At 41.9% G+C, this 16,696-nt stretch overlaps 1 protein-coding gene across 1 annotated transcript in view; it reads left to right on the forward strand.

The window, feature by feature from the left end:
• The first annotated feature begins 1,024 nt into the window (after positions 1-1,024).
• Positions 1,025-16,696, forward strand: part of plp2 (proteolipid protein 2) — a 45,003-nt gene continuing 29,331 nt past the window's right edge. The window contains exon 1 of the mRNA XM_034241340.1: positions 1,025-1,381. Within this exon, the coding sequence (XP_034097231.1) occupies positions 1,283-1,381 (99 nt within the window). The 5' untranslated portion in view covers positions 1,025-1,282. The remainder of the gene's footprint in view (positions 1,382-16,696) is intronic.

Here is a 16,696-nt window from a genome sequence, read left to right on the forward strand (position 1 = left end):
CGCCACACGCCTCCAAACCTTGAAAACGGTTTTTTAAAGGATTGTTAGGCATAATAGCCCAGTTTCATAACACATATATGTATGTAATAATAATAATAGTACTATATAACAAATATATAAATGAGTAAACATTTACAAAATAAATAAATATGTACGTTTTTACAAAAATAAAAGTAGAAATACATAATAGATATATAATAATGTGTGCTCTGTTTTGTTCTCAATTTTAATTTTAATGTATAAATAGGCCTACATTCATTTATGTATTTATTGTAATATGTATTAATTTATTCTTGTATTATTTTATTCCTGTATTTATGTTTTACTCGTGTCATGTTCTGTCCTCCATACCTATGTGCTCGTTGTGCGCATAAAGGTACACATTTGCTCCAACTCACAATAAGATATATTAGAAATATAATATAATATAATTCGTTTTACACATTGGTGGTCCAGAGGTCTATGCAATCTTGTCTTCTGATATGCTGATGTTATATCTGGAGAAAAATGTCTCCACCACCATTTCTTAGAAAGTGACGCCCATGCTGAATACAATACACAGTAGCCATTTAAAGACAACATCATATTTAAAGCTAACTTGTCGTTATTTTTACGTTTTATTACGTTCCTTATGATTGATAAAAATCCTAATAATGTGTTTAAATATGTCTATCTGGCCAATATTTGTTACTATTTACATTTGAACTGAATTGCAGCCACATTTACGGTAACAGATGCAACAGGTTATAGTTTCCGAGGAGCACCTGAAGGCATCACGCGTCTCGGTGGTGCCAGCGCGGTGCCCACCCACCCACCCATCCACCCACCCACCCACCCACGCACGCACGCACGCACGCACGCACGCACACACACACACACACACACACCACACACACACACACACACACACACACACACACACACACACACACACACACACACACACACACACACACACACACACACACTCCCCTTGAGATAGAAGTGAAAGCCAACGCCCCTCTGTCAGCTCCTTAAACCCTCCCTTCCTCCTCCCTCGCTCCCTCCACACACACACACACACACACTCTGAAAGCAGCGTTTCTACGGAGCTGGTGTGGTCGTGGCTGAACATTTCCCAGAGATTTATACCTCGGAGAAGTTGATTCATCCGGAAAAAACCTCCCCACAGAGGGACTACTTTTCCTCCTGTTGCTACATTTCTTATTCTACGCGCGTCGGTTTTCTGGGCATAAAGGCTCCAACACGAACACACACTCGGTGTTTTGATACATTTTACAACATGGGAGATACCAACGCAGACAGCACCGGGGCCAACTTTCTGCAGAAGCTGAAGGATTACGTGAAAACACCGAAGGGAGTGATCCTGGCGGCAGAAATAGTAAGTTAATTCACTGAACCTCTGCAAACTGTGGAGCTACTGTTGACCCTGCGAGCAGTGCTTGAATTGGAATGAAAAAGGTGCCAGTACTCTAAAATCAGCAACTTTTTCAAGTCAATTTTATATATACAGCCCACAAACAAGAATTTGGCTACTATAATGCTGGTGGGTTTGTCTCTTTACTACTGTATATTTTAGAAAGGTTCACTGTACTTAACATTTTTTATGATAGGCAGCGGATATGGCTAAAGCTCAGTAAGGTCAATATTAACTGAAAATATAGCAATCAAAGTCTAGATCTTCTGCTGAAGACACATGAAGCAGAGACCTTTCAGGTGAGAGCCCCTCTGGTGGTGTTCAACATTAATGACAAGGAAACAAAGCTCTGGTCAGAAGCATTTTTTATAAAAAGCTTTAACAAAATTAAGTATTTCTGTACATTTTGAATGCAATCTAACTTTCCAACTCAGAAAACGAAAAACGAAAAAGTGCCAAAAGTCTTCTCACATGGCTGAGCTGCTTTGCAATATACGTCACCACTGAAGAATACAAATATGTATAAAGTAAACTATGATGCAATCTAACTTTCCAACTCAGAAAAATGATAAAGAGCATGAACAAAGAACATGTAAAAACAAATGCAACATTTGCACAATCTAAAATGAGAAACTGTAACTGCAAGTAACAAAGTCTGAGCCATGGTAAATAGTTACATTGAACACCAAGCTGATCAGATAACTCCCTGGTTGGTCTGAAGTCCTTCTATCTCCAGGATCTGTACAAATCGGCACATTATGCCAAAAGTCTTCTCACTGGGTGAGCTGCTTTGCAATATACTTCACATTGTTAGAAAAGGCTCCAGAAGGCCTTGGGGACATCAGTATCAGGGGCTGGAGCTGGACAGGCTCTTTCATCAGCACTTCTCCTTCCCTTTGCCAGCCAGGACCTCACATACTGTTCCGGATTGAACTGTCCTAGTGATGGTCCATTACATTTAATGAAAACCAGGCTGGACAGTCGGCTGACAGAGAGAGCATTCCTTTTTGCAGTAAGGATATCGTTCATGCAGCTGAATGCCCGCTCACACTCACTAGTGGAGACAGCGATGGTTCGGACTGCTTACAGTAGAGGCTCCATGGCAGCAGGTGTACGGGATGCCCTGGTTTCCTTGTATTCGGGAAAGCCCTGAACAGTCTCTCTTCTGTCCACTTTCAGCACTTCGCACAAACGTAGCACCTCTACGTCCCCATACTGTACGTCTAACTCCTCTTCAGGCCAACTTCCAGGATGGATAACTTTCATGTCCTGGATTAGCTGATTGTCCCGGGCCTCCCGGCCATGTAATGGGATTTCTCTTGTGCTGACATGAGAGGAGGTTGTGGAAGTCATTCTGTGTCTCAGATTCTCTACCATACTGCGGAAAAACTGACCTGCATGAATCTGTACAAGCCTGCCATTCTCACGCAGGGCAACACCCTTGAAGGACTTCTCAGCTAGAGCTGTATGAACTGTAGTCATGTGTGGGCCAGGCATGGTGACCATGGATTCAAAAACTCGTATTTCTCGAGTTAAGAGCCTATCTGCTGTAGGCAGTGTCATCTCTCTTTTTTGGAGTTGCCGAGAGAGGTCGCTGAGCTCTGTGAGCGCATCGTACATCAGTCCCAGATTGCTGACAAACGTTGCAGATGTGAGCACATCATCCAGGCCCTTGTACTTTGCTCTGTCTCTGGAATCCCTGCTCGTGTCGTTTGCAGCATTTGTGAAGTGATCATGAAGCACTCGGTAGTTTTCCCAGACTGCTCTGACGCTCCTTTCACTTGAAGCCACCCAGCGGATGGACAAAACACGCCCTATCACCAGGAGACGCTGTCCGACTGCTTGCGCACACTGCGCTAACTGCCTCTGATTTTTGGGGGAGGCATGGAACAAGGAATAGAGTTTGTCAAAAAAGATCTGGAAATGATTGAGCCCTGAGACCTCCTTGACCACATCCCCAACTGCCAGCTCTAGACGATGATTGGAGCAGTGCCACACAAACAGGCTTGGGAATTTACTACACAACTGGGTAGCAACGCCTGTTCTCTTCCCTAGCATGACTGAAGCCCCATCACATGCAAAAGAAACGAAACACTGACCTAAAAAGTCCTCGTTAAAATCTCTTCCGAGACACTCCATTAACGCCTTTGTGATGTCATCAGCCTTTGTTCCATCCAACTCGATCAGCTCCCAAAAAAACGTTTCGGGCTCAGCATCAGCTAATGCTGAGCGTAGACACACAACAAGCACCGTTTTACCACTAATAGTGGTAGATTCATCGACCAAAACACAGAGTTTTCTTTGGTTTTCTGTAATGTCTTTTGCCATTTTTTTTCTTCAGCTCATGAGCTATGTGGTCGATGATTTCGCCACAGGTTTTATTGGAGTGCAAAACCCTGCCCACGTTCAGCCCATTCAGTTTCTGTACATTCAAATCAATTGGCATGTCTGTGAATGGCCGGCTATGTTTGCCAATTTTATATGCCGTTCGAAAAACTCTGATAGTGGTGTCTAATTCAGATTTATGCATAGACTGCACTTGATGTTGAATAGTTTCACGTGAAGCAGATGTAAGGATGTCAGCAGCTTTTACATGGGCTTGTGATTCTTTATGTTCTTTGATTTTTTTTCTCAGGCTAGCTTGTTGTTTGCCCTTGTCAACACCGAAATGAGACACTGCACACTCACCCCATTCAGTTGACAGTTTCAGTCCTTGTCCAGTGTGTATTCCCAAAGATTTGACATCTCTGCATATCCGACATCCTAGCTTCTTATCTTTAAGAAGGAGCCATGCATTGGTCTTGCAAAAATATTGCACCTGGTCCGTTGTCCAGCAGTCAGTCCAGCATCGCTTTGCCCGGTGTTGGTGGTGGCAGTTGAGCCAGCAGCAGCTAACGTTAGAGGCGGCGGAGGAGGCGGCGGAGCTAGTGCTAATGCTAATGCACTAGAACTTGGAGCAGGAGGATCAACCAAAGAAAGCTCCCCATCAGACACAATTTCCAACACAGGCACAGCATTCTCTGTATTTGAAGTTTCTTCCGAACCGCTGTCTTTTTGCACTTTTATTAATCCACGCTAACATTTTAGAAATGCTAATTTGTGACGTGACTTGCTTTCCTTCTCTAGGGGGCGTGCCTGCTCTGTTCTATTACTCTACATAGCCACCCACTGGGTGGGAGTTGCACTGCATAAACACAACACACGTGCATCTAGGTATGTAAATTGTAAAGCATTAAAACATGGTTTTACTAACCGTTTTCAGTATGTTGTTACTTCGGCATTATTATTATTTTGAAACGTGTATTACTATTAAATCACGGTCAAATAGGTTAATTTTGACATAGTCGTTTCCACCACAGTATTTACATGGAGAAGATAAGCCCCGCCCCCTCTCCAGCACGTTCTGTTTGAATGACAGGAGTAAACAGCTGACAGCCGCTGTGAAACTCCAGCGGTTAGAGCGATGAGAATGTCCGTTCGGCACCTCATGACGCATCTACTGAGTACCGGGCGGCTGTATATATATATATGGATGTATAATAAGAACGGCGGGAGAGTGTTGAGTACTGGCACGGTGCATGAGTACCGGAGTACCGCCAGCATGCCGGTACTGAGTAAGAAGTGCCGGTACTCCATGGGTCAGAACCAGAAGTGCCGGTACTGCGTACCGGTGAGTACCGGCCCAATTCCAGCACTGCCTGCGAGAGGTTCAAACCTGCTCATAATGTGTGTGTGTGTGTGTGTGTGTGTGTGTGTGAGAAGCTAGCATTGCAACCAATTCATAGTTCATACATAGTAAAGTGGTTTAATGAAGCCTACATATTGATTTTTGTCTTACTATCGGGCAGGGTTGGACAAAAAACTAAGTACATAAAGCCAACTCAGGTACGATATTGATGTACTTTATTTTGTATCTAAAATAGAGCAATTATTATAGTAACCCGCTACTTTGTAGATTTAGGCGGATTCATAGGTTAATTTTGGTGATTATTATTACAAAAATAAATCAACTAATTAATTATGATGTGTTATTATAGGCTTAAGTACCAAGTAGTATATAAGTACTCAAAATAAACCCACGTTTACCAAAGCTATGAACACATTAATGGCTCAATAATTGTATGTATATCATCTGAAATGGGCCATACTGCATAGCAAGTAGTTTTACTTGTGCTACTGAAGTGTATTTTGTACTTTTACTTGAGTACTACCTTGAATACATGACTTACCCTGTAGTATCGCTACTTGAACTGAAGTACTTCTTCTCCTACCTTCGTCCAATGGTGGACCAACTAAATACATTTACAGAAGTACACATTTGAGGTATTTTACTTGACTATTTCCATTTTCCGCTCCTATACTTTTACTTCACTGTAAGTTGAAGGCAACCTTAGCCTATCACGCACAATGTGTTGGAGCGCTAGCCGATAGAAGAACAATTGTTACATAGTGATGTCACTATGTTCTGGAAGTAAACAAAGGAGTCCAATTGAGGCGTTTCAGAGAGGGAGAGGGAAAACAGGGATTTAAGCCTTTGCAGACCATTTACATGCACTAAAACCTAAACACACCAGAGGAAAGGGGAAACCCCCAAAGGATAATAGGGCCTCTTTACTGCTAAACATATCCTGTGATTTATATATGTATGTATTTATATATTATTTTGAACACATGGCCATGCTGCACAATGAGTTATATTGGTATACGCACTTAAAGTTTAATTTAATGCCAATACTTTTGCACTTTCACTTGAATGCATGACTTTCACTGAGTATTTCTAAACCATGGTATTACTACTTTCCCTTAATCACAAGAGCCAAATACTTTTTCCAGCACTGGTATTTGGCTATTTTCATCGTGAAAGCAGTCTTGTTCCTGCAGCATGTGGTCTGGGGGGTGGGGGGTCAGGCTCAGGGGTTAAGGGTTTCCACCTGTCACTCCTGGAGCTCCACAGTTTTCTCATTTGGCACCAAAGAGCCAAATGCTGAGCGTTAATGGCACATGAAGGAGGTCATGTGGGTGAACCGGGCCATGTGACTGCGGCTGTGTCCTCATTATTACCACAGGCGGGGGTAGCCTAAATAAGGTGAAGAGCATATCACAGTCCTGCTGGTCTAAAGGACCATAAAGTGGGTTTCCCCCGACTTTGCACATGTGGCTTTACGTATATCCTCCTAGGCGGACGCAGAATCATCAGTAATGAGTGTGTGTCGTGTGTGTGTTTGTACTTCCTGTCTGGGGGGATCTTTTGTTTTGTTTATACTGCCCTTGACCAACATTTTCGCATGATTGCTTGTGTTTGCATTTCACAGCGGTGTGTTCACTCAATGACTTGCTTGCAGACGGGAAGAAGTTTTACATAAGGGAAAGAAGCAATGCAAATGTTTAAAAACACTCCGTAACAAATGGAAATTCTACATTTTAGAATTGCGCTTCAATTAAAGTACAAAATGGGCCTCCAAATACACTCAAAGTACCTTAAGTATGAGTTAAACTTGTGTGGTATGGCTCATTTCAATATCATATGCATTACAATCTTTAATATTATATATGTATCGATGCATTATTGTGTTCCTCACTTCAGTGCTCAACCTGGTAGAAGTGAGGACTTCTAATACCGCTGGGTGACCTTAACCTTAAACTGGAGCTTATTTTGTTTACTATATACTGCCAAGTGTTTACAGTATATAGTAGTAGTGTGTAATTCACCAACAGACCAATAAAGTTGACCTAATAAATCATTATAAATATATTGTTTTATGTGTTTGCCTTTATCAGATAGTACAGCCAATGATATGATGGGACAACACTAAATTACATGTTTAATGTATTATTATAATTATTTTAATTATGATATTTCCTTTTGTTTGTACTTATGTTACTATAAATATTTGTATTCTATTTTCTATTATTTTTATTTTCTTTCCTTTTTAAAATGGGTCACAAACCCCAATTTTATCCGTGGAAAAATAAGTACAATATTGAGATATAGAGCAGTATACGTGTAATATATAGATAATAGTACAGTATGACATGTACATTCCAGCAGTGCTCACTTTACCAGGAAACCTTTACTACATTTCTGCATTTTTATAAATATATATTTTTTTTTTATCATGATCTCGTTCTCACAGTGGGTGTTTCTCAATGTCGAGGAAGGCTGCTCCAGAGCCACTATTTCAAGCATACTACGTCATTGAGTCCCGCCGAAGGACTGTTCCAATGTCCAGCATACTTGGAATTCTACCGAGCCTGGCGTACTTCGTAGCGAGACACATCGAGGCTGCACATGTGTAGACTCCGCGGTCTTAAAATTCCCACAATGCTTTGCGCACGGACCAATTTCCAAATCTTTGGTGGATTCTTGCCTCGCTTCTGAAGCAAGTGACTCGGAAGACATGTGCTACCAAGCAAGCGTCCTCGACATTGAGAAACACCCAGTGTTACACTACCCTTCATTTAACTTCCTCAGTTTTTACAAGTAAAGAAAAGAAAGTCCTCACGTCTCAAAGGACTCAGGGTGATTCTCAATGTCGAGGAGGCTTCCTTGATAGGACATGTCCCTCGGAGTCAGGTCCTTCAGAAGCGATGCAAGAATCCTTCCTAGCCTCGGAAAATGAAGAATGGTGGAACAGGCTAACAGGTGTGCGTCATATGCGAGGCCCCGCCTTAAATGGAGCGCCATTTCCGCCAAAGATTTGGGAAATTGGTCCGTGCGCAAAGCATTGTGGGGATTTTAAGACCGCGGAGACTATACATGTGCAGCTTCGAAATTTCCCGCAACGAAGTACGCCGACCTCAGTAGAATTCCAAGGATCCTGGACATTGGAACAGTCCTTCGGGGGGACTCAATGACGTAGCACCAGTGCTGGAATTGGGCCGGTACTCACCGGTACGCAGTACCGGCACTTCTGGTTCTGACCCATGGAGTACCGGCACTTCTTGCTCAGTACCGGCATGCTGGCGGTACTCCGGTACTCAACACTCTCCCGCCGTTCTTATTATACATCCATATATATATATACAGCCGCCCGGTACTCAGTAGATGCGTCATGAGGTGCCGAACGGACATTCTCATCGCTCTAACCGCTGGAGTTTCACAGCGGCTGTCAGCTGTTTACTCCTGTCATTCAAACAGAACGTGCTGGAGACAGGGCGGGGCTTATCTTCTCCATGTAAATACTGTGGTGGAAACGACTATGTCAAAATTAACCTATTTGACCGTGATTTAATAGTAATACACGTTTCAAAATAATAATAATAATAATAATAATGCCGAAGTAACAACATACTGAAAACTGTTAGTAAAACCATGTTTTAATGCTTTACAATTTACATACCTAGATGCACGTGTGTTGTGTTTATGCAGTGCAACTCCCACCCAGTGGGTGGCTATGTAGAGTGATAGAACAGAGCAGGCACGCCCCCGAGAGAAGGAAAGCAAGTCACGTCACAAATTAGCATTTCTAAAATGTTAGCGTGGATTAATAAAAGTGCAAAAAGACAGCGGTTGTCGCCAGAAGAAACTTCAAATACAGAGAATGCTGTGCCTGTGTTGGAAATTGTGTCTGATGGGGAGCTTTCTTTGGTTGATCCTCCTGCTCCAAGTTCTAGTGCATTAGCATTAGCACTAGCTCCGCCGCCTCCTCCAGAGCCTCTAACCCGTTAGCTGCTGCTGGCTCAACTGCCACCACCAACACCGGGCAAAGCGATGCACCTGACTGCTGGACAACGGACCAGGTGCAATATTTTTACAAGACCAATGCATGGCTCCTTCTTAAAGATAAGAAGCTAGGATGTCGGATATGCAGAGATGTCAAATCTTTGGGAATACACACTGGACAAGGACTGAAACTGTCAACTGAATGGGGTGAGTGTGCAGTGTCTCATTTCGGTGTTGACAAGGGCAAACAACAAGCTTGCCTGAGAAAAAAAATCAAAGAACATAAAGAATCACAAGCCCATGTAAAAGCTGCTGACATCCTTACATCTGCTTCACGTGAAACTATTCAACATCAAGTGCAGTCTATGCATAAATCTGAATTAGACACCACTATCAGACTTTTTCGAACGGCATATAAAATTGACAAACATAGCCGGCCATTCACAGACATGCCAATTGATTTGAATGTACAGAAACTGAATGGGCTGAACGTGGGCAGGGTTTTGCACTCCAATAAAACCTGTGGCGAAATCATCGACCACATAGCTCATGAGCTGAAGAAAAAAATGGCAAAAGACATTACAGAAAACCAAAGAAAACTCTGTGTTTTGGTCGATGAATCTACCACTATTAGTGGTAAAACGGTGCTTGTTGTGTGTCTACGCTCAGCATTAGCTGATGCTGAGCCCGAAACGTTTTTTTGGGAGCTGATCGAGTTGGATGGAACAACGGCTGATGACATCACAAAGGCGTTAATGGAGTGTCTCGGAAGAGATTTTAACAAGGACTTTTTAGGTCAGTGTTTCGTTTCTTTTGCATGTGATGGGGCTTCAGTCATGCTAGGGAAGAGAACAGGCGTTGCTACCCAGTTGTGTAGTAAATTCCCAAGCCTGTTTGTGTGGCACTGCTCCAATCATCGTCTAGAGCTGGCAGTTGGGGATGTGGTCAAGGAGGTCTCAGGGCTCAATCATTTCCAGATCTTTTTTGACAAACTCTATTCCTTGTTCCATGCCTCCCCCAAAAATCAGAGGCAGTTAGCGCAGTGTGCGCAAGCAGTCGGACAGCGTCTCCTGGTGATAGGGCGTGTTTTGTCCATCCGCTGGGTGGCTTCAAGTGAAAGGAGCGTCAGAGCAGTCTGGGAAAACTACCGAGTGCTTCATGATCACTTCACAAATGCTGCAAACGACACGAGCAGGGATTCAAGAGACAGAGCAAAGTACAAGGGCCTGGATGATGTGCTCACATCTGCAACGTTTGTCAGCAATCTGGGACTGATGTACGATGCGCTCACAGAGCTCAGCGACCTCTCTCGGCAACTCCAAAAAAGAGAGATGACACTGCCTACAGCAGATAGGCTCTTAACTCGAGAAATACGAGTTTTTGAATCCATGGTCACCATGCCTGGCCCACACATGACTACAGTTCATACAGCTCTAGCTGAGAAGTCCTTCAAGGGTGTTGCCCTGCGTGAGAATGGCAGGCTTGTACAGATTCATGCAGGTCAGTTTTTCCGCAGTATGGTAGAGAATCTGAGACACAGAATGACTTCCACAACCTCCTCTCATGTCAGCACAAGAGAAATCCCATTACATGGCCGGGAGGCCCGGGACAATCAGCTAATCTAGGACATGAAAGTTATCCATCCTGGAAGTTGGCCTGAAGAGGAGTTAGACGTACAGTATGGGGACGTAGAGGTGCTACGTTTGTGCGAAGTGCTGAAAGTGGACAGAAGAGAGACTGTTCAGGGCTTTCCCGAATACAAGGAAACCAGGGCATCCCGTACACCTGCTGCCATGGAGCCTCTACTGTAAGCAGTCCGAACCATCGCTGTCTCCACTAGTGAGTGTGAGCGGGCATTCAGCTGCATGAACGATATCCTTACTGCAAAAAGGAATGCTCTCTCTGTCAGCCGACTGTCCAGCCTGGTTTTCATTAAATGTAATGGACCATCACTAGGACAGTTCAATCCGGAACAGTATGTGAGGTCCTGGCTGGCAAAGGGAAGGAGAAGTGCTGATGAAAGAGCCTGTCCAGCTCCAGCCCCTGATACTGATGTCCCCAAGGCCTTCTGGAGCCTTTTCTAACAATGTGAAGTATATTGCAAAGCAGCTCACCCAGTGAGAAGACTTTTGGCATAATGTGCCGATTTGTACAGATCCTGGAGATAGAAGGACTTCAGACCAACCAGGGAGTTATCTGATCAGCTTGGTGTTCAATGTAACTCTTTACCATGGCTCAGACTTTGTTACTTGCAGTTACAGTTTCTCATTTTAGATTGTGCAAATTTTGCATTTGTTTTTACATGTTCTTTGTTCATGCTCTTTATCATTTTTCTGAGTTGGAAAGTTAGATTGCATCATAGTTTACTTTATACATATTTGTATTCTTCAGTGGTGACGTATATTGCAAAGCAGCTCAGCCATGTGAGAAGACTTTTGGCACTTTTTCGTTTTTCGTTTTCTGAGTTGGAAAGTTAGATTGCATTCAAAATGTACAGAAATACTTAATTTTGTTAAAGCTTTTTATAAAAAATGCTTCTGACCAGAGCTTTGTTTCCTTGTCATTAATGTTGAACACCACCAGAGGGGCTCTCACCTGAAAGGTCTCTGCTTCATGTGTCTTCAGCAGAAGATCTAGACTTTGATTGCTATATTTTCAATTAATATTGACCTTACTGAGCTTTAGCCATATCCGCTGCCTATCATAACAAATGTTAAGTACAGTGAACCTTTCTAAAATATACAGTAGTAAAGAGACAAACCCACCAGCATTATAGTAGCCAAATTCTTGTTTGTGGGCTGTATATATAAAATTGACTTGAAAAAGTTGCTGATTTTAGAGTACTGGCACCTTTTTCATTCCAATTCAAGCACTGCGTAGCACCCTTGAAATAGTGGCTCTGGAGCAGCCTTCCTCGACATTGAGAAACACCCTCGGTATATCTCAGCTGTCGGTCGCAGGTCCTCCCACTGTTACTTTGTTTTTAGTTTTTTTAGCCTTAATGGAAATTCCAGGCTGTGTGTGAAGTTTGTCCCCGGGAACCAAGAATGTGTGGATTACTCACACACACACACACGCACACACACACACGCCCACGCACACGCACACGCACACGCACACACACACCTCTCACCCATAGCTTCATGCTTCACTGGACACCAATGGAGTCTCCAACACTGTACTTAAGTACACATTTGAGGTACTTGTACTTCCCTTCAGTATATTCACTTCATGCTACTACTTTATACTTTTCTTCCACTACATATTGGAGGCGAATATTAATGATTGAATATATCGTATGATACAGGACTGTACTACTCGTCGACACAGTATTTAATAATGTATCTAAAGTGGCTCCCCATTGATACAAGTGAAATGCCTTTACATGCATTTGTTTGTGAAAAAACATGAAAATCAAGTATTCTTTATTCATATTAAATGTAATGTTGTGGAAATAGCTATTCTGTGTACTTAATATTTATATTATTTCAGCTTTTTACTATTTTATTTGAAATTATTTTAATCATAATCTGATTTATAAAAATGTAATTTATCCCCAGGAGAACATTGGTGTTGGTAACAGTTGCTTGAATATAATACAATTAAATACAAAATAATATACAATTAAATCAAATAAAAAATATTGAAATAAAGATAATAATTTGAAATCATATATTAAGGGATAAGCTTATTTGCCGATTTAAAAAATTATAATAACTAAATAAAAATCAGCTAATAAGTTACGATATACAGTATGTAAAGTAATTCAACTAAAACACACTTTTACTTGTTTGCTTGTGTTTGCATTTCACAGCGGTGTGTTCACTCAATGACTTGCTTTCAGACGGGAAGAAGTTTTACATAAGGGAGAGAAGCAAATGTGTAAAAACACTCCGTAACAAATGGAAATTCTACATTTTAGAATTGCGCTTGAGTAAAAGTACAAAATGGCCTCCAAATACACTCAAAGTACCTTAAGTATGAGTTAAACTTGTGTGGTATGGCTCATTTCAATATCATATGCATTACAATCTTTAATATTATATATGTATCGATGCATTATTGTGTTCCTCACTTCAGTGCTCAACCTGGTAGAAGTGAGGTTTACTCTAATACCGCTGGGTGACCTTAACCTTAATTTACCAGCTACAACATTAAAGTGATTACCTCATTAATGCATGAATAGTTTGGATGCTTATTGTAATGTTTTGTATTACCTGATTTTGATTATGAATTCAGGACTTACACTTCTAACTGAGTATCCTACCTACACCCTTGTTGCTCTCCCTGAGGTTTCTCCCATGTTCCCTTTAAACTGTGGGTTTTCTCTGGAAGTTTTTCCTTGTAAGATGTGAGGGTCTAAGGACAGAGGGCCTAAGGACAGAGGGTCTAAGGACAGAGGGCCTAAGGACAGAGGGCCTAAGGACAGAGGGTGTCGTATTGTCATACTGATATTCTGTACAATCTGTGAAGACCACTGAGACAAATGTAACATTTGTGATATTGGGCTATATAAATAAACATTGATTGATTGATTGACCCTAGTTCTACTACTTTCACTTAAGTCAAGTGTTTGAGTACTTCTTCCTCCTCTACACTCATTAGTTTGTTGTTTCCTCTGCCACTCGTCTTCTCTGATGAAGCGAAAGGAAGTCCTCACTGACGGTGCATGTTTGAAATAGTTTACATTGCAGGAGAGGGAGGAAGGCAAACAGGAAGGCAGATAGCATTACTGCTCGTTATGTCTGACCTAACGGGGAATTTTAAAAGGATAGTTTGGATGCTTTTAATTGGGGTGGTGTGAGGTACTTTTACAGTCAGTGTATGAGCTACAGTAGATCCAGTTTGTAGAAGAAGAGCCTCTTCAAGACTCCATTGAAAAAAACAAGTTATTTTATATTCCCAGAACACAGGAGTTGCTGGTCTACTGCTGCCTTAAACGAGTAGTTAGTTTATGGTTTTGTTTAAAAAGGACATATCATGTTCAGGTTCCTATTAAAGAGTCCTCTCCTGCTGATGTTCAGGTGTATATCAGTATGTAGTGTCTCTACTTTAAAGAGTCCTCTCCTGCTGATGTTCAGGTGTATATCAGTATGTAGTGTCTCTACTTTAAAGAGTCCTCTCCTGCTGATGTTCAGGTGTATATCAGTATGTAGTGTCTCTACTTTAAAGAGTCCTCTCCTGCTGATGTTCAGGTGTATATCAGTATGTAGTGTCTCTACTTTAAAGAGTCCTCTCCTGCTGATGTTCAGGTGTATATCAGTATGTAGTGTCTCTACTTTAAAGAGTCCTCTCCTGCTGATGTTCAGGTGTATATCAGTATGTAGTGTCTCTACTTTAAAGAGTCCTCTCCTGCTGATGTTCAGGTGTATATCAGTATGTAGTGTCTCTACTTTAAAGAGTCCTCTCCTGCTGATGTTCAGGTGTATATCAGTATGTAGTGTCTCTACTTTAAAGAGTCCTCCCCTGCTGATGTTCAGGTGTATATCAGTATGTAGTGTCTCTACTTTAAAGAGTCCTCTCCTGCTGATGTTCAGGTGTATATCAGTATGTAGTGTCTCTACTTTAAAGAGTCCTCTCCTGCTGATGTTCAGGTGTATATCAGTATGTAGTGTCTCTACTTTAAAGAGTCCTCCCCTGCTGATGTTCAGGTGTATATCAGTATGTAGTGTCTCTACTTTAAAGAGTCCTCTCCTGCTGATGTTCAGGTGTATATCAGTATGTAGTGTCTCTCCTTTAAAGAGTCCTCCCCTGTTGATGTTCAGGTGTATATCAGTATGTAGTGTCTCTACTTTAAAGAGTCCTCTTCTGCTGATGTTCAGGTGTATATCAGTATGTAGTGTCTCTACTTTAAAGAGTCCTCTCCTGCTGATGTTCAGGTGTATATCAGTATGTAGTGTCTCTACTTTAAAGAGTCCTCCCCTGCTGATGTTCAGGTGTATATCAGTATGTAGTGTCTCTACTTTAAAGAGTCCTCTCCTGCTGATGTTCAGGTGTATATCAGTATGTAGTGTCTCTACTTTAAAGAGTCCTCTCCTGCTGATGTTCAGCTGTATATCAGTATGTAGTGTCTCTACTTTAAAGAGTCCTCCCATGCTGATGTTCAGGTGTATATCAGTATGTAGTGTCTCTACTTTAAAGAGTCCTCTCCTGCTGATGTTCAGGTGTATATCAGTATGTAGTGTCTCTACTTTAAAGAGTCCTCCCCTGCTGATGTTCAGGTGTATATCAGTATGTAGTGTCTCTAATTTAAAGAGTCCTCCCCTGCTGATGTTCAGGTGTATATCAGTATGTAGTGTCTCTACTTTAAAGAGTCCTCTCCTGCTGATGTTCAGGTGTATATGAGTATGTAGTGTCTCTACTTTAAAGAGTCCTCTCCTGCTGATGTTCAGGTGTATATCAGTGTGTAGTGTCTCTACTTTAAAGAGTCCTCTCCTGCTGATGTTCAGGTGTATATCAGTGTGTAGTGTCTCTACTTTAAAGAGTCCTCTCCTGCTGATGTTCAGGTGTATATCAGTGTGTAGTGTCTCTACTTTAAAGAGTCCTCTCCTGCTGATGTTCAGGTGTATATCAGTATGTAGTGTCTCTACTTTAAAGAGTCCTCTCCTGTTGATGTTCAGGTGTATATCAGTGTGTAGTGTCTCTACTTTAAAGAGTCCTCTCCTGCTGATGTTCAGGTGTATATCAGTATGTAGTGTCTCTACTTTAAAGAGTCCTCTCCTGCTGATGTTCAGGTGTATATCAGTATGTAGTGTATCTACTTTAAAGAGTCCTCTCCTGCTGATGTTCAGGTGTATATCAGTATGTAGTGTCTCTACTTTAAAGAGTCCTCTCCTGCTGATGTTCAGGTGTATATCAGTATGTAGTGTCTCTACTTTAAAGAGTCCTCTCCTGCTGATGTTCAGGTGTATATCAGTATGTAGTGTCTCTACTTTAAAGAGTCCTCTCCTGCTGATGTTCAGGTGTATATCAGTATGTAGTGTATCTACTTTAAAGAGTCCTCTCCTGCTGATGTTCAGGTGTATATCAGTATGTAGTGTCTCTACTTTAAAGAGTCCTCTCCTGCTGATGTTCAGGTGTATATCAGTATGTAGTGTATCTACTTTAAAGAGTCCTCTCCTGCTGATGTTCAGGTGTATATCAGTATGTAGTGTCTCTACTTTAAAGAGTCCTCTCCTGCTGATGTTCAGGTGTATATCAGTATGTAGTGTCTCTACTTTAAAGAGTCCTCTCCTGCTGATGTTCAGGTGTATATCAGTATGTAGTGTCTCTACATGTCTCCATGCTTTAATGTTCAAAAAGCTCTTTATCTTTCTCATACTGCCTGTGCTGCAGCACCTCTTTTCACCCTCTGTCTGAAACCAGAGCCCAGTCTGCTCTGATTGGTTAGCTGGTCGGCTCGGTTGTGATTGGTCAACCGCTTAGAGATGTCCCGCCCCTTAGCCTATCACGTACAATGTGTTGGAGCGCTTGCCAATAGAAGCGCAAGTGTTACATAGTGATGTCACTCTGTTCCAGAAGTAAACAAAGGAGTCCAATGGAGCGTTTCATTTTTGCAGCCTTTCTTTGCAGACCATTTAAATGCACACAAACCTATATAACACACTACAGGAGAG

The sequence above is a fragment of the Gymnodraco acuticeps genome, unplaced genomic scaffold (genome assembly GCF_902827175.1).
Source record: "Gymnodraco acuticeps unplaced genomic scaffold, fGymAcu1.1, whole genome shotgun sequence".
In the NCBI taxonomy this organism is placed as follows: domain Eukaryota; kingdom Metazoa; phylum Chordata; class Actinopteri; order Perciformes; family Bathydraconidae; genus Gymnodraco; species Gymnodraco acuticeps.